The sequence below is a fragment of the Anomaloglossus baeobatrachus genome, chromosome 12, assembly GCF_048569485.1.
Source record: "Anomaloglossus baeobatrachus isolate aAnoBae1 chromosome 12, aAnoBae1.hap1, whole genome shotgun sequence".
Lineage (NCBI taxonomy): Eukaryota > Metazoa > Chordata > Amphibia > Anura > Aromobatidae > Anomaloglossus > Anomaloglossus baeobatrachus.
In genome coordinates this window covers 56,493,742-56,521,021 of record NC_134364.1, presented here as the reverse complement: position 1 = coordinate 56,521,021, position 27,280 = coordinate 56,493,742, and the positions used below count along the sequence as shown (strand labels likewise).

At 45.8% G+C, this 27,280-nt stretch overlaps 1 protein-coding gene across 1 annotated transcript in view; it reads right to left on the bottom strand.

Annotated features, from left to right (window-relative positions):
* BRF1 (BRF1 general transcription factor IIIB subunit) overlaps positions 1–27,280 on the bottom strand; it is a 358,870-nt gene that overhangs the window by 230,044 nt on the left and 101,546 nt on the right. The window contains exon 4 of the mRNA XM_075330967.1: positions 4,694–4,725. Within this exon, the coding sequence (XP_075187082.1) occupies positions 4,694–4,725 (32 nt within the window). The remainder of the gene's footprint in view (positions 1–4,693; positions 4,726–27,280) is intronic.

The window sequence follows — 27,280 nt, the reverse complement described above, 5'->3', positions numbered from 1 at the left end:
CTCACCGCAGAGCTATCCTTAATAATAAAAGGGTACAATGACCAACAGACGCGATGGGGTCCTGTGGCTGGCAGATGGGACTTGGATATCTTAATGGGTTTGTACCATTTCAGTTAAATATTACTCAAAGGAAAAATATAGCAAAAATCGATTTTCAGAATTTTACACATTAATTATACATTGCATTCTATAATCCAACAAATAAAGTGTTCATTATTTAAATAAAAGTGGATTTTTTTTAGAGAACAATTCTAATATACGTTAATTTATTTATATTTGTAATATATGTAAGAAATACAACCGAGTCGGTCTTCTCTTTTATGTGGTGAAGGCAAATGTCAGAATAACCTTTTTAATTTGCTCAGAAACTCAATCTGAGTACACTGGGAATTAGTCGAGGCTAGAGGAAGTAACGAATGTTATTTATTTATGGTGGTTTATATAGCACCAACGTACAGCTCTGGCAAAAATTAAGAAAGCACTGCAAAATTGTCAGCTTTCATGACTTTTCTCTTTATAGATATATTTTTGAGTAAAATGTAAATTGTTCTTTTATTCTATAACCTACTGACAACGTCTCCGAATTTCCAAGCAATATATTTTGTATTTATTTTCTGAAGATGAGAAATGGTCAAAATAACAAAAACAATGCATTGCTTTCAGTCCTCAAATAATGAAAAGTTCATAATAATTTAGAAACAACAAGAAAGCAATATTTTGAGGAATAACCATGATTTTTAATCACCGCTTTCATGCGTCTTGGCATGCTTTCCACACTGCTTTTGGGTGACCTTATGCCACTCCTGGTGCAAAGATTTAAGTTCTTTGTTTGATGGCTTGTGACTATCCATCTTCCTCTTGATTACATTCCAAAGGTTTTCAATGGGGTTCAGGTCTGGAGATTGGGCTGGCTATGACAGGGTTTTGATGTGGTGGTCCTTCATCCACACATTGCTTGACCTAGCTGTGTGGCATGGCGTATTGTCCTGCTGGAAAAAACAGTCCTCAGAGTCGGGGAACATTGCCTGAGCAGAAGGAAGCAACTGTTTTTCCAGGGTAAAGTTGTATGCGGCTTGATTCATGCTTCCTTCGCAAAGTTTAATCTGCCCAATTCTAGCCTTGCTGAAGCATCCCCAGATCATCACCAATCCTCCACCAAATTTCAAAGTGGGTGCAAACCACTGGGGCTTGTACGCCTCTCCAGGTTTCTGTCTAACCATTAGATGACCAGATGTTGGGCAAAGCTGAAAATTAGACTCATCAGAGAAGATTACCTTACTCTAGAAAATGGGCAGATTAAACTATCCGAAGTACATATGAATCAAGCCGCATACAAGGTTATCCTAGAAAAACAGTTGCTTCCTTCTGCTCAAGCAATGTTCCCCAACTGTCACAACTGATTTTTCCAGCAGTCACTCATGTAAGGGGCGTGATACCATGGAAAGAGGGCAAACTAGAAGGGGCGAAGCGACCTCTGTTCATTTACATATGGAACAAGTAAGTTATAAAACTTTTTTTTTATAAATTTATTTTACACAATATGACAACACAGGGATGGGTAGGAAGGGCTTTTTAGGCCACACATCACCCTGCTTGTAGGTTGGAACGCATATGGGACCTTACCGGTTACCTTTAAGTCACGCAGCACCCTGTGCCCATAGATAAGACTTTGTAGTGGACAATCTCTGTGATCTATTCATTGGCAGTAAACTGGAGAACCTGGAGGAACTAAACAACTTCCACGCACATTTGTCCTGAGTTGGTTTCTTAAGGGTGCTTTACATGCTGCGACATTGCTAGCGATGTTGAGCGCGATAGCACTCGCCCCCGTTGTATGTGCGACATTTGGTGCTCGCCTCCGTAGCGAACATTATCGCTACGGCAGAGTCACATGCACATAGCTTGTCAGCGACGTCGCTGTGACCGCTGAACAATCCCTCCCTCAAGGGGGAGGTGCGTTCAGTGTCATAGCGACGTCACTAAGCGGCCGGCCAATAGAAACGGAGGGGCGGAGATGAGCGGGACATAACATCCCGCCCACCTTCCTTCCTTCCGCATTGCCGGTGGACGCAGGTAAGGAGATGTTAGTTGCTCCTGCGGTGTCACACACAGCGATGTGTGATGCCGCAGGAACGACGAACATGGTACCGGTGGCAGCAGCGATATTAAGGAAATGAACGACGTGTCAACGATCACTGTTTTTGAACGATTTTGTGATCACACACTGCGACGTCGCTACAGGCGCCAGATGTGCGTCACTACCGACGTGACCACGACGATATATTGGTAGCGATGTCGTAGCGTGTAAAGTACCCTTTAACCACTGTGCCGCCACATTGGAAACGTGCTGCTAAGGCTGCTTTCAAACTACGTTTTTTTTAACATGCGTCATGAACGTTTTTTAACGCAAAAACGGATCCAGTGTAAATGCGTTTTCATTTCAATGCATTTGTAATGGACTCTCGTCAACATGCGTTTGCGTGCGTTATAGTGAGGATCCAGTGACTTGCAGTTTTTTAACATTTTTCAAAAACGCTACTTGCTGCGTCCAAATACTGCAAATTGCTGGATCCTGACTAAACAGCACACAAACGCATGTGAACGCTGGCATGCTGATAGACAGGATCCTGCTTGCTCTACTGAGCATGCACAGAAACCAGCCTCGGGTGATCAGTGTCTCTCTCCCCCTCTCTCTCCCTCTCCTCTCTCTCTCCCCCGCCTGAGAGCTGCGGACACTTGTAACCAAGGTAAATATCGGGTAACCAAGCAAAGCGCTTCTCTTAGTTACCCGATGTTTACATTGGTTATGTGTGCAGGGAGCAGGCAGGCTGGCTCCTAGCAGCTGCGGATGCTCGTAACAAAGGTAAATATTGGGTATCCAAGCAAGTTACCCAATGTTTACCTTGGTTACGAGCCTCCGCAGTTGTGAGAAGCCGGCTCCCAGTCTATCACATTCAGTTCCACTAACTCCCGATCACATGACTCCAATGCCCGCCCATAAACTTAAAGTGACAGGATCCTGCAAAATAACACATGCGTTTGTTTGCTGTAAAAGCAGGATCCGCTTTTACAGCAAAAAGACGTTCATGACGCATGTTAAAAAAACGTAGTGTGAAAGCAGCCGAACAATACGCAAGCTTCATAGGGATCAAACTACAAAACTTAACATTGCAAGTTAACACCTATGGTAAGTGAGGGTCCAACCACTGGGACCCCCACTGTCCTATTCACTGTTTGTACGTTCAACAAGGTATTTCACAGCCCTGTTTTTGGGATTGGTAAAGGGCACATTTGTAGGAGCCCCAACAAAGTTAGAAGATAATATGCAATATTGAGAGCAAACCTTTAAACAACTGTACGTCCCCATACTTTTATAGATGACCTCATGAAGACGGGGTTTCGAATTGACTTGCTATATCTCTGATCCGTGCTCAACCATGCAAATACAGTTTTGATGGAGACCCACTGGACTGCGCCAAGTTAGAAGACATTAAAGACACACATGCCTAGTATATACCAGTCTAAGGCTAGTTTCACACTACGTCTTTTTAACATCCGCTGAAAACGTTTTTTTAGCGGAAGTACGGATCCTGCTTTTACAGCAAATAACGTATGCAAACGCATCTGTTATTTTGCAGGATCCTGCACTGGATGTTTAGGGGCGGGCATTGGAGTCATGTGATCGGGAGTGAGGGGAACTAGACTGGGAGGAGGCTTCTGACAGCTGCAGACGCTGGTAACCAAGGTAAACATCGGCCTTGGATACCCGATATTTATCTTGGTTACGAGTGTCTGCAGCTGCTAGGAGCAGGGCTGCCTGCACGCGTAACCAACGTAAACATCGGGTAACTAAGAGAAGTGGTTACGCGATATTTACCTTGGTTACGAGTGTCCGCAGCTCTCAGGTGGGGGAGAGGGAGGGAGGGAGGAAGGGGGAAAGACAGATAGAGAGAGAGAGGGTGAGGGAGGGAGGAGGAGAGAGAGAAAGATCACGCGAGACTGGTTCTGGGCATGCTCAGTACTTTCTGGGCATGCTCAGTACAAAAGCAGGATCCTGTCTATCAGCACGCCAGCGTTCACCTGCGTTTGCGTGCGTTATAGTCAGGATCCAGCAATTTGCAGTATTTGGATGGAGCTCAAAAACGCTACAAGTAGCGTTTTTGAAACATGTTAAAAAACTGCAAGTCACTGGATCCTCACTATAACGCACGCAAACGCAGGTGAACGGATGTTAACGCGAGTCCATTGCAAATGCATTGAAATGAAAACGCATTTGCACTGGATCCGCTTGTCCGCTAAAAAAAACGTTTTCAACGGATGTAAAAAAAAAGTAGTGTGAAACCAGCCTAACAATTGCAAAAAAAAAACAAAAAAAACCCCACATCTTTAAAGAGTTAAGAACTTCAAAAGAAAAAAAAAAGCAAGAAACTCCCTGTACAAGTCAGTGCAGCTGGATTCCTCACATCATCAACCTATACTGGCTGCTATCCCAAAGAGCTCTTGCCACAGGCCTTGGCATCTGCAAAGTGTTCACTTCAGTGCATGAAAGTACGAGGAGTCGAAACACTGCAGGTGCGGTGTCCTTGATATCGCCAAGTGTGCACACAATAAAAGGCATTATTCACCACAACACCCAGCTGGCAGTGATAAAGCGAGCTAACACAAAGCAGAAGGCTGGAAGATTATACCATACCTGAAGAAGGTCGCTGAGATCAAGTAACATATCTGGGAGTAAAGTCAAGGAAATACATTGTAGACACAAAGGGTTCTTGTAGTCTGCTGAACTAAAAGAGGGAAAAGGGGGGACAAACATGAACAATTTCATTATTTTCCGCTACAAATTTCCCAAAAGACAGTAAAAAAAAAAATAAACAGAAAACCTGGATTGTACAGATTTATGGCCTTTATTATGAAAAAAAGAGAATATACTTGTCGGAATCTGAGCCCATCGACATGTGTTCCCGCTCACTGCAGATTCACAACACGTTTTCCATCTGTCAAAGATAGAGTTTCAAAAAGAAGCAATGCTAAAAAGGGGAAAACATTACAGTGTATATATATATATATATATATATATATATATATATATATATATATATATATATATATATATATATATATATATATACAAAAAAAAAATATCTAGGAACAGTCCACTTTCCCAATTTCAATTTACACATTTGAAGCAAAAAAGCAGACTTCTTTTGGGACAACACATAGAAAAAAAGGTATTTCTTACTAGTAACTATTCAAGGACGGATTATTTGTAGTTATATCCGAAAGTACTATTCCAGTATTCGTCACAAATAACGAACCTGATGCAAATCAATTGGGAACTGTTCTTGCCATGACGAATACTGGAATAGTGCTCGGTAAGCATTATCTGAACACCTACCTCTATTTCTTACCCTTTGAATTGAAATAAATAGAGGACAGAACTTATTTTAAGGAGATAAATTACGTCATATGCATGAATCCTGGGTGGCGATAATTGGAGACCTTATAGTACCAGGCTACAGAGTCGTAGACAAGCCTTGTGTGAGCGGGCACTACCATGCTCGGGCGCTCGGTACTCGTAACTAGTGATGAGTGGGCACTACCATGCTCAGGTGCTCAGTATTCGTAACTAGTGATGAGCGGGCACTACCATGCTCAGGAGCTCTGTACTAGTGATGAGCGGGCACTACCATGCTCGGGTGCTCGGTACTCGTAACTAGTGATGACTGGGCACTACCATGCTCAGTACTAAAAACTAGTGATGAGTGGGCACTACCATGCTCGGGTGCTCAGTATTCGTAACTAGTGATGACCGGGCACTACCATGCTCAGGTGCTCTGTACTAGTGATGAGCGGGCACTACCATGCTCGGGTGCTCGGTACTTGTAGCATGTGACGCGCGAGCACTACCATGTTCTCCCTCCTTTCTGCGCAAATCATGATAAAAAATACAATTGGGCAAAGCAGAGATTAAGTTCAGAATTCCAAATTTTTTGCGCTAAAGAAAAATGCATTAAAAGGCTGCATAAACACGCATCAAAACATGAAAGGAAGAAAAAAAAATAAATTGTAATAAATCAGAACAAATTGCTATTGTGCATTTTGGAGAATATAAAAAAAAAAAAAAGTAGCAGGAGAAAAAGCGGCGTTTTTTTGCATGTGGGAACATGGCCCAAGGGTGCAGTGTCCGCTAATTTGTACAGGCTCATAGAGTCAGAGAGAGCTCAAACCGTCACATACCGATGACCTGTGCCGTTCACAACATATGGAGAGGGAGGATCAAAATTTTCCGATCTGCACCAATGGTTTTCGCTGAGCTATTCTTTTAGGGATCACCGTGTGTAGGACGGACTGTATTTGCAAGTATGGCAGACCCAGGGCAACAGAGAACATGTTCCTATAAATAAGCCCAGCATATGAGCTAAGAAAAATAAAACATTTGCAGGTGACATGAAGGGGTTAAGCCGTTCTGCAGAGTGATCCTCTTGTCAGTAGATGTGATGGATGGCTGTTCTGTATCCTGTGTTCTCCACTAAATAATGATTCAGAAATGGGCACGCTGCCTGGCAATTGTCTTCTCTTCATGCATATTGTTATTTTATGTATTTTAAAACACTGGCGCACATTAAAATTCACATATTAAAGACACAATTTGCATACTTCAGGCTCAGGAAAATGCAGTGGTATTTATTTACTGTGAAGCCCCCATGGTTCTGGGGCACAAACCGCGCGTAGAGAATCCGAGACCCGCTCCGGTGCGGCCCACATCTATTCATCACGATATGGGACAGCCATTTTACCACATAGGGCGACCTGCATTTTAATTTTAGAAACGTATTTTCTCAACAAAAAAAAAAAAAGCATAAAACAACAAGAATGAGTCACAGTAGTGAAATGACGGCGAATTCTGTAGTAGAAAGAACAGCAATATCGCAAATTCACTCAAGGATACACAAGACAGTCCTCACTAAAGAAACACAGATCTGACTAGGAGTGTATTTACATAAGCCTTTATGTTCTGCAGTTGCTAAGTACACTTCTCAAGACCGCGTAGGTTTATAACAAACAAAATAAATAAAAAAGATTTTATTGTAATTATGAAAATCAGAGAAAAAAAAGTGAATGTACCCTTAACAGAAAATCTGTTTTGGAAAACACTGGCTAGAAACAAAGAAGACGTCCAGGATTAGGCCCTTTCACATTGCGCTTTTACGTATCATCGACTACGTTCAGGTGTCAGTCTGCAGAAAATGTATATGCAAAAATGGTGCAAGACAGAGCACACGTTAACGGAGTCTGCTCCATTTTACTGTAGTCAATGGCCCTGTCGGCACATGCGTCCGAAACACGTTTTGCAGGGTGGGGGAGGGGCGGTTCGGACGGATGCCCCGACGGGACCAATGAACGTAAGTAAAAACGCAATGTGAAAGGAGCCTAAGGCTAAGTTCACACTTCCGTTGTTTTGGATCAGTCACATGCGTTGCTTGACGCATGTGACTGATGCGTTGTACAACGGATGACAATGGTGACAAAGAAAAGAGTTTGTCGGACTCCGTTGTGTGCGGGGGGTGGCGTTTGGGGGGCGGAGTTCGGGGGCGGAGCTGAGGACGTCAGTGCCGCGGTCTGCATGGCTGGGGACAGGTGAGTGAGTGTGTGTGTATGTATGTGTGTGTGCGTATGTGTGTGTGCGTGTGTGCATGTGCATATGCGTGTGTGTGTGTCTACATGCGTGTGTCAATGCAGAGTGCGGGATGGGGCGGAGCGCGAGGGGGCGGAGCCGAGCGGTGCCATGGAGCTGAGGACGTCAGTGCCGCGGGGACTGCAGGGCTGGGGACAAGTGAGTGTGTGTGAGTGTGTGAGTGTGAGTGTGTGTGTATACATGCGGAGTGCGGGAGGGGGTGGAGCCGAGTGGTGAAGTGTCGGCCTCCTTGCACACTGTATCCAGGGTAAAAATTGGGTAACTAAAAGCAAAGCACTTTTTGCTTGGTTACCCAATATTTATCTTGGTTATCAGCATACACCGCTTAGCACGGGCTCCCTGCACCCGTAACCACTGTAAATATCGGGTAACTAACCAAAGCGCATTGCTTGGTTACCCGATGTTTATCCTGGTTACGGGGGCGGAGAGCCAGAGAAATCCAGAAATCCTACGGATCGCGCTGCTCAAAAAACGTTACAGGCTGCGTTGCTCCCGCCCGGCGGTCAGTTAAAAAAACGACTGACCGCGACGCAGCGGATGCAATGCAGCATCATCAGTCACAATCAGTCACTAATAGAAGCCTATGGGGAAAAACAGGATTCCTGCAAAATATGTTGCAGGATACCGTAATTCCTCAAGGCTACGGATTGTGACTGATGCAAAACAACGGAAGTGTGAACTTACCCTTAGAAAGAATGTGGCTGTTTTCTTGAACAAAACAGCGCCACCCCTGACCAAGTGTGGGATTGCGGATCAGCTTGACCTCAATGGGGCTGGATTGCAATACCAGTCAATTCAAGGGACAGGTGATGAAAGCAGCCATGTTTGTGTAATCCTGGACAACCCCTGTAAGATGAGTAACTAGTGAGGAGCGGGCACTACCATGCTCTGTACTTGTAACTAGTGATGAGCGGACACTACCATGCTCGGGTGCGCAGTACTCGTAAATAGTGATGAGCGGGCTCTACCATGCTGGGGTGCTGGGTACTTGTAACTAGTGAGGAGCGGGCACTACCATGCTCGGTACTCGTAACTAGTGATGAGCGGGCACTACCATGCTCGGTACTCGTAACTAGTGATGAGCGGGCACTACCATGCTCGGGTGCTCTGTACTCGTAACTAGTGATGAGCGGGCACTACCATGCTTGGGTGCTCAGTACTCGTAACTAGTGATGAGCGGACACTACCATGCTCAGGTGCTCTGTACTCGTAACTAGTGATGAGTGAGCACTACTATGCTTGGGTTCTTGGTAAGCTGAGGTTAAGGGGGTCTGGCTTTGCTAAAAGGGGCGACAATTCGGCCAACATTTTGGTGCAAATTTCTGCCCCAAAGCACGCAATCTGAAAGGTGGCTTAAACTTGGACAAACCTGGCCTATTTTCAGATCAACTTGTCTAACAGCATGAATATTTATAATAAATCTGGTACATTTTAAGGACTGTCCAGCATAAAGATTTGTGCATTGGAAGACTTTTGGTGCAGATCTTCTTCAAAAACGCTTGAATAACATTTTCCTATTCATTTCTATTGTAATACAAGTTTGCTGTTCAGTCTTTTGTGCATTTTTTTTCCCCTGGATTCAGGTGGAAAAAAGAGGCAGAGCATGTCACTTTTGTGATGCAGGTCTTGATTGATTCCTATCTTAAGTTCTTTACAGGAATTAAAAAAACAAGAGTTTACAAGGAGAACCCGCTTCAGGAAACGTCTTTCTGGTAAAGAGAGGGTTTGAGAATTTTTTTTCCCGTAGGCTTTTTTTTTCTTTCTTCCTCTGTAGTTTTTCAAAACCTAGTCAGAAAATAAATATCACATATGTACAGCAAAAAGGAATTGCTATAGAAATGATTTGGAAGAATGTTCCCAAGAGTTTGTGAAGCAGTTTCAGAGGAAGAGTTTTGGAGAGGAACCGCTGAAAGAATTCCTGAAAAGAAGACAAAAACCTCACTGTGAAAATACCTTAAAATTGGTCACTGTCAAATTAAAAAGATATTTAAAAAAAAAAAAAAAAACCCAAAACTAAATGAAAAACTTCTTAAATGCTTAAAAAACCTCATTAGGAAACCGTAAAACTCCTCTATAAAGTCTCCAAAGAAAGAGCATTTCCAGAAGCAATTTTTACTAGAAAACTTGTCAATTTTGAGTACCTCAGGAATCTGTGCGCACATAGCTTAATTCTTAGACGGTGCAAACGTAGGTTATGTGCGCACTAGAAAAGTGATTTTTCTCAAGAAAATTTCTTGAGAAACTTCTGGGAGTTGAAGATTACCGCACTTGCGGTGAGAAAACGCACCAAAACCGCGGGAAAAACGCATGCGTTTTTGCCGCGGTTTTCCGCAGGTTGGTCCCTGCGTTTTTTTATGCTGAACTGCAATAAATAATATAGATAATAGATAGATAATCGATAGACAGATAATGAATAGAGGGAAAGATGAATAGATAGCTAGATAGATGAGAAAGACCTATATAATGTCCCACCCCCCCCCTGCATATTCTAACCTGGCATCCTTTAGTGACTTTCATGTGGCACTAAAGGGTGCCTAGCCTTGTATTTAGCCAAAAAATAAGTAAATTAAAAAAAAATGACGTGAGGTCCCTCCATCTCTTGTAGCCAGCTAGGGTAAAGCAGACGGCTGCAGCCTGCAGACCACAGCTGGCAGCTTCACCTTGGCTGGTAATCCAAAATAGAGGGCACCCCACGCTGTTATTTTACATTAAATAAATAATTTAAATAAAAAAACGTGGGGTCCCCCCCAAATTGGATCACCAGCCAAGGTAAAGCGGACAGCTGTGGTCTGATATTCTCAGACTAGGGAGGTCCACTGTTATTGGACACTCCCCAGCCTAAAAATAGCAGGCTGCAGCCGCCCCAGAAGTGGCGCATCCATTAGACGTGCCACTCCTGGCGCTTCGCCCCAACTCATCCCGTTGCCCTGGTGCGGTGGCAAACAGGGTAATATATGGGGTTGATGCCACATGTGTAACGTCACCTGGCATCAAGCCCTGTGGTTAGTGATGCCACGCGTCTATCAGATACCCGACATCACCAACCCAGTCAGTAAGAAATAAAAAATAGACCACAAAAAAAGTTTTGAGAAAAAAAAACACTCCCCCACATTCCCTCTTTCACCAATTTATTGACAAGAACAATCAAATCCGGGTCCGGTTAATCCAATAAGGGGGGGGGGGGGGTCCCACGACGATCCATACCATAGTCACTGTCCCAGTCAGTGAAGAACAGAATGTTCCCCATTGGCTGGGAGAGCAATGCAGTGACCTGAGCTAACATCAATAAGTCAGCCCAGGTCACTGCAGGGGATGCCGAGCGCTGCTGTCAGGAGGTTAGATGAGATCATTACCTGCTGTGATGATCTGCAGTCCTGCCATCAGCGCTGTCACTGCCTTCTATGCCCGCCGCGTTCTCAGCAATATCGCGAGAGCCTGTGACGTCACCGCTAGTGACAGTCTCGGGCCGCGGGCATAGACGGCAGTGACAGCGGTGACGTCAGGAGATCGTCACTGCAGGTAATGCAGTGATCTCATCTCACCTCCTGACAGCAGCTGCTGTCTGCTGCGGCTGCACGCACTGCAGGGTGTCAGTGTCTGCCAGCGCTGCAGCGTGACAAGCTGCTGACACTGCGGGCAGACACTGACACTGCAGGGCGGGCAGCTGCGGGGCCGGAGCGGTACACAGACTGCATGGGCACCTGGAGGTCGCACGGAAGTGCTTCTGTGCGGCGTCCAGGGAGTTGGACGTGTGTGTGTTTACTCTGCTCCGCTTCCTCTTCTGTCATAATGACATCACTTCCTGCAAAACCGCAGGCAGCGATGAACATTACCGCAGGTAAATCGTGGCTATACCGGGGGTATACCGCACATCATTTGCTACCTGCGGTATACCCCCGGTATTTCGCGATTACATTACAGTAAATGGAGTGAAATACCGGGGGTATTCTGCACGTACCTGCGGAAAAGAAGTGACATGCACATTTTCTCAAGACATTTTCTCAAGAAAATCTTCACAAAATTTTCTTGAGAAAAAAAACGCAGCGTGCGCACATCTATTTTTTTTTCCCATAGGTTTTGCTGGGAAATGTCTGCAGAAAGATTTCAAACCTTTCTCAAGAAATTTCCGCAGCAAAACCGCAGGTAAAACGGCCTAGTGCGCACATAGCCTTAGGCAGAATTAATAAACAAGTGTTCACCAGCTGAGACCCCCAATTATCAGATCTAGGGGAATCCTGGCAGTGAAAGCCCATGCACATCCTAGACCAGTGATGGTGAAACTATGGCACGCGTGCCACCAGGGGCACACTGAGCCCATTCTGCTGGCACGCGTGCGGTCGCCCGATCCTGCAGTTTTGATCTGCTAGTGCAGTGGCACCGGCAGATCAAATCTGTGTTGGAGCGGAGGAGACATTTCTCCTCCGCTCTGACACTCCTCCTCTCCCAGGCTGCAGGTGTGTTGCCTAGGAGACGGAAGAGCGGCGCCGTCTGCTGGCCGCGTGGGAACTGATGACCCAGCAGCGCGCAGCGGGGGGAGCGTGTGCAGGTAAGTTGTGTGTTGCACTTTTTTTTTATTTATAACTCGTGTGCGGCTGTGTCAAGGTGGGAATGGGGGGGCAGCGCCAGCATGGGGTGGGGGAACGCACATGGCAGCGTGGGGTGGGGGGAACGCACATGGCAGCGTGGGGTGGGGGAACGCACATGGCAGCGTGGGGTGGGGGAACGCACATGGCAGCGTGGGGTGGGGGAACGCACATGGCAGCGTGGGGTGGGGGGAACGCACATGGCAGCGTGGGGTGGCAGTGGGGGAACGCACATGCCAGCATGGGGTGGGGGAGGGGGAACGCACATGCCAGCATGGGGTGGGGGAGGAAGAACGCACATGCTAGCATGGGGTGGGGGAGGGGGAACGCACATGCCAGCATGGGGTGGGGGAGGGGGAACGCACATGCCAGCTTCGGGTGGGGGAGGGGTAACGCACATGCCAGCATGGGGTGGGGGAGGGGGAACGAGCATGGGGTGGGGGAGGGCGAACGCACATGCCAGCATGGGGTGGGGACATGCATGCCAGGATGGTGGGGAAACATGCATGCCAGGATGGAGGAAACATGCATGTCAGGATGGAGGAAACATACATGCCAGGATGGAGGAAACATGCATGTCAGGATGGAGGAAACATGCATGTCAGGATGGAGGAAACATGTGTGCCAGGATGGAGGAAACATGCGTGCCAGGATGGAGGAAACATGCATGCCAGGATGGAGGAAACATGTGTGCCAGGATGGAGGAAACATGCGTGCCAGGATGGAGGAAACATGCATGCCAGGATGGAGGAAATATGCCTGTCAGGATGGAGGAAACATGCATGTCAGGATGGAGGAAACATGCATGCCAGGATGGAGGAAACATGCATGCCAGGATGGAGGAAACATGCATGCCAGGATGGAGGAAACATGCATGCCAGGATGGAGGAAACATGCATGCCAGGATGGAGGAAACATGCATGCCAGGATGGAGGAAACATGCATGCCAGGATGGAGGAAACATGCCACGATAGGGTACATTTACCAGGAAGGGGTACACTTACCTGGATGGGGGTAAATTAACCAGGATTGGGAACATTTACCAGGATGGAGGACATTTACCAGGAATGGGGTACATGCCGGGATGGCGGAACATTTACCAGGAATGGGGTACATGCCATGATGGGGGAACATTTACAAGGATGGGCAATATGTCAGGATGGGGTATATTTACCAGCATGGGGGAACATGCCAGAATGGGTAACATTTACCAGGATGGAGGACATTTACCAGGATGGGGCAGTGATAGGGACAAATATACCAGAATGTAGGAAATATATATCAGGATGGGGGACATGTTTACCAGGAAGTGGCCGAGGAAGGGGGACAGAACTACACAATGAAAGGGGAGTGGAGCCACTCGTACGTCTTTATGGGATTTCAAGATGTTCAGACTTTGAAATGTAGATGTGGATTACAGGTGAAATCTGATTGCATTCCAGGCTAAAATCTCTGTCTAATATGCTGCAATTTTTTCCATAAAGATCAAACCAACTGCTGTGTCTGGAAAGGGCAGGGGCTCAGCTTCAATGTGTGGTAAGCACGCATGAGCGTGATGCCCCCTGCTGAAGAGAAGAGAAGACGGCAAAGGTAAGGTTACAATTAATTATTTACATAACAGGATTGGTTGGCACTTAGGAAAAAAAATTGGGTTTAGGGCTACAGTTTGGGCACTCGGCCTGTGAAAGGTTCGCCATAACTGCCCTAGACTAACATTAGCCGAACCCGCTGATGTCGATAGCTATGGCGGCCCCCGACACATGATTGTCGCGGGAAATTTCAGACTGACAATCCTTTGGATCTCTATAGATAAGCTGCCGCCAGAGATGTCTGGCAGCGGCTTTCTCGTAGCGAAAACAAAAGCAATCTTGGATATTGGCGACTTGGGTGTGATGGCTGCAAGCAAGACCATTGCTCGGCCAACAATTATCACAAGTATATGGGGTTTTTTAAAGGGAACCTGTCAGGTCACTTTTTGCCATCCAACCCAGCAGTTTTCACTTTTGTACATCAAAATTCCCTTCCTCAGGCCTGTATAACCTCATTCTCTAAAACCAAATGTGCAAAAATAGCATTCATTACCTCCGTTTTTTTGTATGCAAATTAGGTCCTTTACTAATCGTAGGGGCGTTGTTTCCCCTGGACTAGTCGGCCCTCTTTCCATGCTATCACGCCTCTGTGGGCGTGACGTCATGAATTCCATGAGCCAGCGTCATCACAGCTCCTGAAAATCTTGTGCACGCACGCAGCTCATTTCAGCAATGTCAGTGCGCTTCTCAAGCAGAGTGTACGCTTCCAGACTTCAGAAAGGCGCTCTGTGCATGATCGGGAAGGCAGAAGCTGTTTTCTGGTCATGTGCAATGCACATTCCTGAAGCCGGGATGCGTACACTCAGCCTGAGAGGCGCACTGACACTGCTCAAATGAGCCGCGTGCATGCGCAAGATTTCCAGGAGCTAGCTATGACGCCAGCTCATGGATATCACGTCATCATGACAACAGGGGCGGGATAACATGGAAGGAGGGCCGACTAGTCTGAGGAAACAACGCCCCTTCGACTAGTCAACACCTTAATTGTTAGATGAAAAACAGGTAATAAATGCTTTTTTTTACACAAATTGTCTCTCCAGTAAAGGAGACAAACTCTAGCACAGCGCCACCTATTGGAAGTAGCGATCCTAAAAGTCACAAGTGGATTTTCGACAATCCTTTGCAATATGACTCAGGATATATAAGCCAGATCAGAATCCCAATTTGCAGACACGGTGTTTCGGGGTGCTTGCCCCTCGTCAGTGCAAAGTATGGGGGTGTCTGATCTGGCTCATGAGAAAGCTATGTGGGGACCACGGGGGAACACTATTCTCCTTAAGGAGACTTTGCAAGCCAGTCTGGCTGCCAGGTAAGGGGACTTATAGCTGCAATGCCCCTAAAATTCCACGGGGGAACACTATTCTCCTTAAGGAGACTTTGCAAGCCAGTCTGGCTGCCAGGTAAGGGGACTTATAGCTGCAATGCCCCTCTGGGAAATATTCAAATTGTCTCTCCAGTAAAGGAGACAAACTCTAGCACAGCGCCACCTATTGGAAGTAGCGATCCTAAAAGTCACAAGTGGATTTTCGACAATCCTTTGCAATATGACTCAGGATATATAAGCCAGATCAGAATCCCAATTTGCAGACACGGTGTTTCGGGGTTTTTTTACACATTGATTTTAGAGAATGAGGTTGTACAGGGCTGGTTGGGAAGGGAATATTGAAGTACACATGTCAATGCTGCTGGGTTGGATGGCAAAAGGCACCTGACAGGTTCCCTTTAAAGCCCCCATATACTTCAGATAATTGTTGGTCGAGTGATGGTTCCGCTGACAGCCATCACACCCGAGTCACTGATATACAAGATCACTCATGTTTTCTCTATGAGAAAGCAGCTGCCAGACATTTTTGGCGGCAAAAACGCACCTCTGGCCAGAAAAAAAAACATGCATTTTTGTCGTGTTTTCATAAAAAAGCATGCATTTTTGCCGTGTTTTCATAAAAAAGCATGCATTTTTGCCGTGTTTTCGGTACGTTTTTGCTCATGTGTTTTTTTCACTATATTCAGTGGAAAAACTCAAAAGAAGTGACATGCCGGTTATTTTTTTTTCTGCACCCAAAACTGCAGGTAAAAAAAGAAGCAACGTGCGCGCAGCCTTTCTGAATTCTCATAGACTTTGCTGGGGAAGGATAATACATGCAGTTTAGGGCAACAAACTGCACCCAAAACTGCACTATGCGCAAAGGGCCTAATGAAGGGTAGCACAGGTCCTGTAGAGCGAGGGACACTTTTCGTAACAGTTCTTCACCCAGGCCAACAGCGGAAACCAGCATAATAATGAGCAGTTCAATCCGAGTGTCTGAGAAGCGGACAGGAGACTAGAAGGCACATACTGGAAATTACCATTCATTTGTACATGTATCACGTCATATATTTTCTTATCTGAAAACCAACTTCCTCTCCGAGGCCCCACATGGTGAAGTATACTGGAAATCACAGCAAGAATCAGGGATGATACACGCAGACCCTTGCCTTTGAGTCAGTGAAGAGTGTGCCAATATCTTACTAGTCACTGTGTGGGTGAGACATTTCAAAGGAAGGAGCTGCACAAACATGAAGGTCTGCGTTCACTTGTATCAAGCGGAGAGGTCAGAGAACCTTAATAAATTGGCTCTCAAACAAGCAGATCTCTAATTAAAACCACTCGTTTAATATCGGAGGCTCCGAGGTACGGCGATCCTAAATTAAAATAAAAGCACTCCGGGCCTGAGGAAGGGCAGCAAAACAACGGCCACAGCAAAAATGAAGAGGAGATGAAAGCCGACGCGGCTGCAGAAGAGTCCCCTGTAATTAATCGTATGGACCAAATTAAAGGCTGAGAATACAATCCAAGCCATTCACACAATTAACCAAAAAAAAAAAATCACTCCCATCCTTCACGAGCGTAAAGAGTCATGATGAGCTCATCCCAAACAACGCCATAGGAAGCGGCTGCTAATAAGACACACAACCATCTCCACGAGCGTGGCGTAAACCTGGGCTATAAAGCCTGCCAGCGGTCGCCCACTTAATAGGATTTAGCTCAATATCAGCAGACGTCATATGCACAAATAACCGTTAGTAACATTGTATGTAGCGCTGGACGGCATTACAGATCTCACAATAACACAGAAATAATACCGGAGAGCAGGAAATACAGAAGACACAGGCGAGGGGGAGGATTCAGATTAGGAAGGAGTTGTGTGTATAGTTCCATGGGGGACCCGTCCTCTCCTGGATTACAAAGGCAACCTGCTGTTCTGAAAGAGGAGCCTGGAATTATAAATTTACCCAGTGGTGGCGCTGCAGGTCGCTGCTGAATCCCCACGGGTCGCTGCTGAATCCCCACAGGTCGCTGCTGATCCCTACAAGGTCGCTCGCTGCTGATCCCTACAAGGTCGCTCGCTGCTGATCCCTACAAGGTCGCTCGCTGCTGATCCCTACAAGGTCGCTCGCTGCTGATCCCTACAAGGTCGCTCGCTGCTGATCCCTACAAGGTCGCTCGCTGCTGATCCCTACAAGGTCGCTCACTGCTGATCCCTACAAGGTCGCTCACTGCTGATCCCTACAAGGTCGCTCACTGCTGATCCCTACAAGGTCGCTCGCTGCTGATCCCTAAATTTCGCTGCTGATCCCAACAGGTCGCTGCGAGACAACTTTGTGAACAGCTTTTTCCAATGTATGGGGGTCTCCTCACTGTCCACAAACCGGATCAAATGGTTGAAATTGCTTGAACCTGTTTTTCAGCAGCAGATAAGCTGCCGTCAGAAAAATCTGGAAGCGTCTTTTTCATAGAAAACACACGAACGTTCGTCGAATCACATCTGGGACATTGGGATCCTCTCTCTCTGGATCTCCGGTTTTAAGATCATACATATCCTATGAATATACCATGTCTATGATGGGGAGGACCCCCTCTTGGGTACGCCTCTACAATTTATAAATCCTACGCACGGGTAATGCTCATCTACCATTTATTATCTTTAGTGTTGGCTCTGTTTTTAGTTTTTGGAATGATCCGTCTTGTTCTCTCATCCGAGGTTCAGGCTGAGGCTTCTTTTGCTGCAGCTCTGCTTTTGCAGATTGGCTCCTCTGCATAAGCGCAAGCCCTCCATTAGCTGAGAATGAAGTCTCCAAGAGTCTATTTTTATTACAATAAATATACGACTAGAGACACAAACCCACTAGTAAGGGATGGAGGGTGGGGGGGCGGACAAAAAAAGCTTATACGGTAATTCATTTACCGAGGCAAATAAGCCACAGAGTCCCAGAGACCTGCCGTGAAATGTACATATATTTTCATTACAATGCAGCAGCGACATTGCATAATGCACTCTCTCATAGTGAAGGTTTTATGAAGGAGCACAGGGAGGAGGATCAATGCATGGAGCCACTGGAGGGTAAGGCCGACTCATAGCTGCCTGAGCAATTTAGGATGTGAATCATGCTTACTCCCCTCAGACATATTACACAGAGCGGAGAGAGACAGTGGACGAGACAGTGTCCTCCTCCAAACCCGGGAGATTGCAAACAGGTGTCATAAATCATAGGCCCTGGCAAATGAAACTCTCACAGGCTGCAGTGTGCGGGGAGGAATCATTAATCAGCGCTGCCCTCCCAGCAGGTAATGTGGGGCCTCACTGCTGCTAAACATGCATGCCATTTACTGGAGTCTGAAGGTTTAACCATTCAGCAGCTTTCCTCGGCCTACACCGCTAGGAATCATCCCGACGATCGTCAAGTCGTGCCGACCAAGGATCTCCATGCAAGTAATCATATCTGATATTTATCACAAATTAGAGCAGTGGGTCATTAACAAAAAATAATGGAGAAATACGGTACCTTGGCTCTAGATATGTAGGTGCACATGAAAAATGTTTCTAACTGTGCAAAAAAAAAATTGCTGTACAAAGAACATGTCCAACGTTTCGGTTATCTGACCTTGTTCACAGCCGAGATAGGAGAACAGACTTGTGCACTATTATCTCCCTTGGATGTGTGCTGCTTGTGACATGGGGAACACTATAAAAAAAAGATAGCTGCCATATTCAGGGGGCAAATTAAAAGAATAATTTTAGCATTTAGCTTTTACAGCACTGTCTACGGCGGAATAACAACCCAGGGAGCTCAAGTGTTTAATAGTGGACTGAGAAGAAGGGCTCATTTATGCCCAAACTAAAAGCCCCCGTCACATTTAACGATTTACCAGCAATCCCAAAAACGATGTGACATGATAAGGATCGCTGGGAGGTCGCAGGTGAGATGTCACACAGTCAGATCTTACCAACGACGCAGTAATGATCAGCGACCTGTGTAACAATCTCGGCGGGCGTTGGGGCTGTGTTAGGAGGTCGTTGGTAGGTGTCAAACACAGCGATGCGTTCTGCCCAGCAGGACATCGCCTTTGAAGAAAATGGTCCCAACCATCTAGCAATGATTAGCAATCTCACAGCAGGGGCCTGATCGCTGGTAGGGGTCACACATAACGAGATCGCTGCTACGTCACAGAAACGGTGACGCAGCAACAACCTCGTTAGCGATCTCGTTGTGTGTGACGGGGCCTTAAGAATCAACGTTCACCTGAATATAACTCCTCCTAGAGGACGTTCAGGAGAAGATAGATGGTGCCACATTTGCAGATCCGTGTGGCACGTCCTGCTGATATACGTTTTTTTTCTCTTAGAACATGCACCCATAGTTTAATAGATCCATACACTAATCAGTTCTAAAAAGAGATCCATGCCCCCAGTCCGTGAGTCTCGGAGCAGGTCTCATCCGTTTTGTGAATCAGACCCGGCCATTAAAGAGCTGGCTCACTACTCTGCAACAGTGGCCACAATCCTGTAAAACTGATAGGGAAGGTTTTTTCTAAATACCTTGTTCAGCCAATTCTGCCTGTGAGCGGCGCTATTGTGGTCCCCTCATCCCCATGAAGTGACACCCCCCCCGGCTCTGAGATCCAGTGAGGTCACGTCAACTTCCAGTTGACCCGACATCACCAAGCCCGGTCCCAGTCTCCCTGAGTGACTGGGCTGTGGCCAGCATTTCACCGCTTGTCTCAGCCCAGCATGTCGCGCGTACGCTCTCCTTTGCTGCAGAGTACCGCAAGCAGAAGCAATGCTGGGCTGTAACGAGCGGCAAAACACCACCCCCACAGCCACCTAGGTAGACTTGGGCCGGCCTCAATGATGTGGGGTTAACTGGAAGTTGACATGACATCACCAGGCCCAGTCTTCCTGAGTGACTGGGCAGTGGGAGGAGTTTCACCTCTCGTCAGTGCAGCATCTCGCGTGCGCTCTTCTTCACTGCAGAGAAGTGTTGCAAGCAGCAGCAATGATGAGCTGTGATGTGCGGAGAAACACTGCCCCCAGTCCAGTCACTCAGGAAGAGTGGGGCCGGCTGCGGTGATTTTGGGTCAACTAGAAGCTGACGTGACATCACCAGATCTCAGAGGTCACGGAGCCCCAGGGCTCACTTCATGGGGATGAGCGGACCGCGAAAGTGCCGCTCAGAGTCCTGAACAAGGTATTCAGAAAAAGCCTTCCCTATCAGTTTTACAGAGATGTGGACACTACTGTAGAGTAGTGAACCACCCCTTTAAAGTCTATGAGGATCCTTATAATACAGAAGATAGACTCTGGACTTCAGAGCTCCATCCAAGTTTTATCTATTTTTAATTAATTGCTAAAGGGGGCTTTACACGCAGCGACATCGCTAGTGATGTCGCTAGCATTCGCATCTGCTCCCGTTGTTTGTGCGTCATGGGCAAATTGCTGTCCATGGTGGACAAAATCGCTAGTACCAGTCACACATACTTACCTTCCTAGCGACGTCGCATGAAAGTTGCGCCCACCTCGTTGCAGGAGGACGCAGGTACGGTGTTGTTCGTCGTTCCCGGGGTGTCACATGTAGCGATGTGTGCTGCCTCAGGAACGATGAACAACCTGCGCCCAAAATCAGCAACGATATTTGGGAAATGGACGACGTGTCAACAATCACCGATTTGGTGAGTATTTTGCATCGTTAGCGGTCGCTCGTATGTGTCACACGTAACGACGTTGCTAACGAGGCCGGATGTGCGTCATGAATTCCGTGACCCTGATGACATCTCATTAGCGATGTCGTTGCGTGTAAAGCAGCCTTAAGAGTCAGTGGATAACTATATGCTCAAACTGCCCGTTTCCAAGGAAAAAAAAAAAAAAAAGGATGAGGATAAAAAAATGTAAGCAACTAGGATGATAGTGGAGAATAAGATGTTTGCATGGGTTTTCTCTGGATGCTCCGGTTTCCTCTCACACTTCAAAGACATGCTTATAGGGAACTTAGATTGTAGTAGGATGTAAGTAGAAATCGAGTATATACCGCGCCGATACACAATGGTATATTAATATAATTTCTTTATTGTTCGTACAGGTCTACGCGTTTTAGAGACATCAGTCTCCTTCCTCAGGACATCAAAGGAACAAAGGATGATTGTTCCTTTGATGTCCTGAGGACGGAGACGGATGTCTCTAAAACGCGTAGACCTGTAATAAATAATAATAATAAGTTTTATTTCTATAGCGCCAACATATTCCGCAGCGCTTTACAATTAAGAGGGGACATGTACAGACAATATGAGACAATACAAAATAACAAAATTAAGATACCAGGAGGAGTGAGGGCCCTGCTCGTAAGCTTACAGTCTATGAGGAAATAGGGGAGGCACAAAAGGTGAATGGGGGGGGGAAGCTTGTCATATATGGTTCAGCCATTGATTTAATAGGGTACTCAAAACCAGCTGCATGAAACCATCGGTGAGAATTTATACAGGTACAGGGGACGAGAACTGGAAGTACATTTTTTGAAGGGCAGAAAGGGACTAGAATAGATCAGGGCAGTGAGGTGACCTGTACAAACAAAGAAATTATATTAATATCCCATTGAGTATCAGCGCGGTATATACCTGATTTCTGCTTACGTCCTACTACATACCATACACCTCGGGGCTGCAGCTGATACCACTACTGAAGGTGATACATAGGGTTGTGACTTGCACAACCTGAAAAGGTAAGTGTACTGTGATCCCTTTATATCCCATATCCCTACCGTGTAAGACCCTATTGCGCTCTCTCTTCCACAGCAATTCTCTAAGGGAACTTAGATTGTGAGCCCCAATGGGGACAGTGTTGGTGATGTATGTAAAGCGCTGTGGAATTAATAGCGCTATATAAAAGTCAATAAATAATATATTATTTTCTGCACCAATTCTACAAGAAGAAAATCCTGAACATGTGCACAACACTTCAAGACTTTACTGGCATCAGGACTTTTTTTTATGACAAATGTGCAATCAAAAACCACAGTAAAAATGCACACCACTTTATTGAAGATAAGAGGTTAAAAAGTTTTAATGAAACTGCAACGAAAATAACTTTTAGCAAAATAATATACAAACTAAAAGGTGTCAAAGTGTTAAAGTTGGGCATTAACCCCTTCATGACCGGCCGATTTTTCGCTTTCCGTTTTTTTTTTCGCCTATCTTTTTCTGAGAGACATAACTTTTTTATTTTTCAGTCAATATGGTCATGTGAGGGCTCATTTTTTGCAGAACGAGCTGTACTCTTAAATAAAACCATCAGTATTACCATATAGTGTACTGGAAAATGGCCAAAAAATTCCAAATGCAGAAAAATTGCAAAAAAAGTGCGATAGCACTATTGTTTTTGAGATATTTTATTCTCTGTGCTCACTATGTGGTAAAACTGATGTGTTGGTATGATGCCTCAGGTCAGTGCGAGTTTGTAGACACCAAACAAGTATAGGTTTACTTTTATATAAGGGATTAAAAAAAATCGGAAGTTTGTGCGAAAAAAGTGGCGCCCGTTTTACGCCATATTCCGTGACCCGTAGCGTTCTCATTTTTCGGGATCTATGGCTCAGTGATGGCTTATTTTTTGCGTCTCGAGCTGACGTTTTTAACGGTACCATTTTTGCGCAGATGCTATGTTTTGATCGCTTCTTATTGCATTTTGCGCAAAAGTTGTGGTGACAAAAAAACGTCATTTTGGAGTTTGGAATTTTTTTGCCGCTACGCCGTATACTGGTCAGATTAATTGATTTTATATTTTGATAGATTGGGCGTTTCTGAACGCGGCGATACCAAATGTGTGTATATTTTTTATTTTTTTAACCCTTTAGTTTTCAATGGAGCGAATAGGGGGTGATTTGAACTTTTAGGTTTTTTTGTTTTTTTTTTAATTTTTTAAAACTTTTTTTTAACTTTTTTTTTTTATTTTACTAGTCCCCCTAGGGGGCTATTGCGATCAACAGTCTGATCGCTCTGCACTATCTGCTGATCACAGCTACATAGCTGTAAACAGCAGATACGCTCACTTTCTTTTTCACTGTGCCGCGGGCACAGCGAAAGTGAAAGCAATTCATGTGTAGTACAGGAGTCATCACATGACCCTGTGCTACCATGACAACTCCCGGAAGTCACGTGATCATGTCATGTGACTTCCGGTATCGGGGGGTAAGTAAAAGTTTACCGCGATCGCACTTAAAATGGCGCTGTCACATATTGACAGCGCCATTCAAGGGGTTAAACGGCACGAGCAGATAACGATTCTGCTTGTGCCTAGCAGGCACACATCTCAGCTGTGAAAATCAGCTGAGATGTGTGCCGATCATAGCATGCTGCCGCCGGCAGACCGCGGGCAGTAACGTTATGACCACTAGGACGTAATTTTACTGCCCGCGGTCGTTAAGGGGTTAAGGCCAACGCGCTTCAAAGGGATGGTCTTTAAAAGGTTAAGTGTTTAGGTTTAGTGTCCCCCTATCACATTATGAAGGGGTGAAAGGCTTTCTATCCACCACCAGTCCAGCGTATTTCTATTCCGAAGCTTTTGTGCACACAGTGAATGTGTCAGCAGCGGCTGCCGTGCCGGCCAGGCCGAAATAACCCCCGGTGAGTAAGACGCCATCCTGCCTCTAAGCAGTAACACTTGACATACATGGGTAAAGTGGCTTGGCTGCGGAGTGAATAGCCGCTTTTGTGCCGTGCCCACCCCCCTCGTCGCCGCACAATACGCTCGCAGAAATTGTTTACAGTCAAATTTTTAAAAGGCTCATTAGTCTCCGCAAATTAATCTTTGATGTATATACACAAGAAGATGAAAGATCTGAAGAAAATGGAAGCGGAGGAGCCAAAACTGTGACACAGGAAAGCGGAGGGCCAGATATGCAACAGATCCCTCATTGTAGCGAACGGATACCCTGCGAAATGTCACAGTACGGTGGGTTTCCGACGACCAACTGCTATCTGCCCTGCCGCAAGAAGACCCCACTCCACTCAATCATGCCGCTGGCACCCACTGAAGAAGTGGAGTTTGTGAACGCAGGGTGCAGACATCTTTTATGGCAGAGGTGCAAACAACGGCACCAATGTGTACTGAGAGGGCCAGGACGGGGGACCCCAGCCTAGCTTGTTATTATGGATATGGAGCCAGGGATGGAAGTTTCCACTAAAAATAATAAAAAAAAAAAAGTATATCAATTTAACTGCACAGGAAATAAATATTTTTGAAGCCGGAAGGAAATAGTGACTCAAAATAACCAAAAGAAACAATTGTAACAATGTAATCTGCCTTTTACATGGACGGTGCATGTGGTGTGCACTAGGATAAGAGGATCTGTCACTTCATAAGCTGCTCAAATGTATTGAAAATGAAAAAGGAGCAACTTTAAGTAAAGTCTTGTTTATAAATCCCTTACCGTTTTGAGTATGCAGCTCCAATGCTGAACTACAAGTCTCAGTAGCCTGATCCGTCAGGTGCCTATACTGTCCTCCTAGCCCGACCCCGTATTGTGCTCCCCATCGGTCTCCAGTTATCAATATCTGGCACGTATCTTTTGCAGCAGTCAGCGACCACTGATCAGCAGCAGTGGGCATACACCATCCAAACACTTTTTATAGATTGTGCATGGAAAGCCAGAGGTTAAAGGGAACCGGTCACCATTTTTTTCACTATTAAACTAAAAGTATCCCCTTCTGCAGCTCCTGGGCTGCATGCTATGAAGGCGCACCTTGTTCCCCGACTCCCCTCCAGACCCCAAAAATAACTTTATAAAACATGACCGTTAGGTATGCTAATGACCTGTGTGGCTCAGATGGGCAGGCTCATTTTCTGCTCCCGTCCTCCTTTCTTGATGTGATGACGCCTCCATCATCATCCACATTGCTCTTTCAAATCTCGCGCCTGTGCAGTTAGGTCGGCTCGCACAGGCGCAGTTCACTCTGCCATATTGCGGGCAGAGCAGAAAACATGGATGCCCACGTGCGCGCCGATGTGCTAAATGCGCAGGCACGAGGATTAGGTCGGGTATGAGGATGACGCAGTGACGCCATGCACAGCGCCGAGCATAATCTCGCGCCTGCGCAAATAGCTCACCGGCGCGAACAAGGGCAGCTATGTTTTCTGCTCTGTCCGCGATATGAAATAGCGAACTGTGCCTGTGCAAGCCAACATAACTGCACAGGCGCGAGATTTGAAAGAGCAACGAGGATGATGACGGAGGCGTCATCACGTCAATCAAGAAAGGAGGACGGCAAACAGTGGCAGGAGAAGGGACGGGAGCAGAAAATGAGCACGCTCATCTGAGCCACACAGGTCATTAGCATATGGTACGCAACGGTCATGGGTTTTTTTTGGGGTCTGGAAGGGGAGTCAGGGAACAAGGTGCACCTTCATAGAATGCAGCCCAGAAGCTGCTGAAGGTGACCCTTTTAGTTTAATAGTGAAAAAAATGGTAACAGGTTCCCTTTAAGCTCCAAAAGTGTTAATGCTTGTGCGGATGTTCAGCAGTATAAGGCTATGTGCCCACGTTGCGTTGTCCCTGCAGAAATTTCTGCAGCGATTTGAACAGCACATGTGCGCTTCAAATCGCTACAGAAACAGTCCATAATGAATGCAGTGAAAAAGCAGATTCCATGCGCTCTGGATGCAGCCCCCACCATAGACAGAGCTGGACCTGCATCCAGAGCGCACGGAATAAGTGACATGTTGTGTTTTAGAATGCAGGAATTTGGCAGCATGCAAATCGCTGCGTTCTAAAACACAACGTGCGCATGGATTATGCACAATCTTCATAGACTGTGCTGGGGACGCAGGACGCATGCAGTTACGCTGCGGTGCAGAACGCAGCGTAGCTGCATGCAATACGCACGCGTGGGCACAGAGCATGAATGTGTATTGCCTTAGATTTCGGCTTCAGAAATATAGTATGCGATGGATTTTTTTTACTATGTTTCACATGATGAGAAATCATCGCTCATTTTCAGTCCAGATTCTGCGCTAAAAATCATCCACAGCAATTTACTGTATAATACATATGGAGGATGTTTTCTAAAAATCCATATGTTGTGGAACTAAAACCCCAGACTGTACTGACCACATGGTGACAATTTTAGGCTGTGTGCACATGTTGAGTATTTGGTTGGAGAAATTTCTGCATCTCGTCAGGAGAAATGCTGCGTTTTTGTTGCATTTTTTCAATGTGTTTTTCATACATTTGAGGTGGAAAAACGCTGCAAAAATTTACGTGCTGCAATTTTATTTTCTGCGGCAAAACTACAAGGGGGGGAAGCAACATGTGCACCAAACTTCAGAATTCTCATTGACTTTGCTGGCAAAAGGATTTGCTTGCAGGTTTATGGTACATCTGCACTCAAAAAACGCAAAAAAAAAAAAATTATAAAAACACTGTGTGTCCACTGCCTTAAGGTATGTATGCATGCTGTATCTTTATTGTGACGACAAAAATAAATGTTTTTCGCCCAAAAAATGTACACGCGACAAAAACGCATTTTTGTCCAATACCTTTTTCAAGTGAAATCTATTGCCTGGAAGGGCTCGAAAATGCTGTCAAAAACGCAGAAAGGCCCTGTGTGCACTAGAAAAAGGATTTTTCTCAAGAAATTTCTTGAGTCTGAAAGATTAGCACACTTGCGTTCAAAAAACGCACCAATGATGCACTGAAAAACGCATGCGTTTTTACCGCGTTTTTCATGCGTTTTATTCCGCAGCTTGGTCCCTGCGTTTTTTTACCATTATCTATGACAAAAAACGCAGTTACCTGCAGAAAAGAAGTGACATGGTCATTCTTTTTCTCAAGAAATTCTGCAGAAAAAATGTTCTTGAGAACAAAACAGTGTGCGGACAGCTATTTTTTTCCATAGGTTTTGCTGGGGAATGTTTGCAGAAAGCTTACAATCATTTTCTCAAGAAATTTCTGCCGAAAAAAAACACAAAAAAACGCAGTGTGCGCACAGGGCCAAAGAATTGACATGCTGCATCTTTGTGGTCACCACAATAAGGCTACTTTTACACATCAGTTTTTTGGCATCAGGCACAATCCGGTGTGTGCCTGATGCAACGGATCCGATGCAG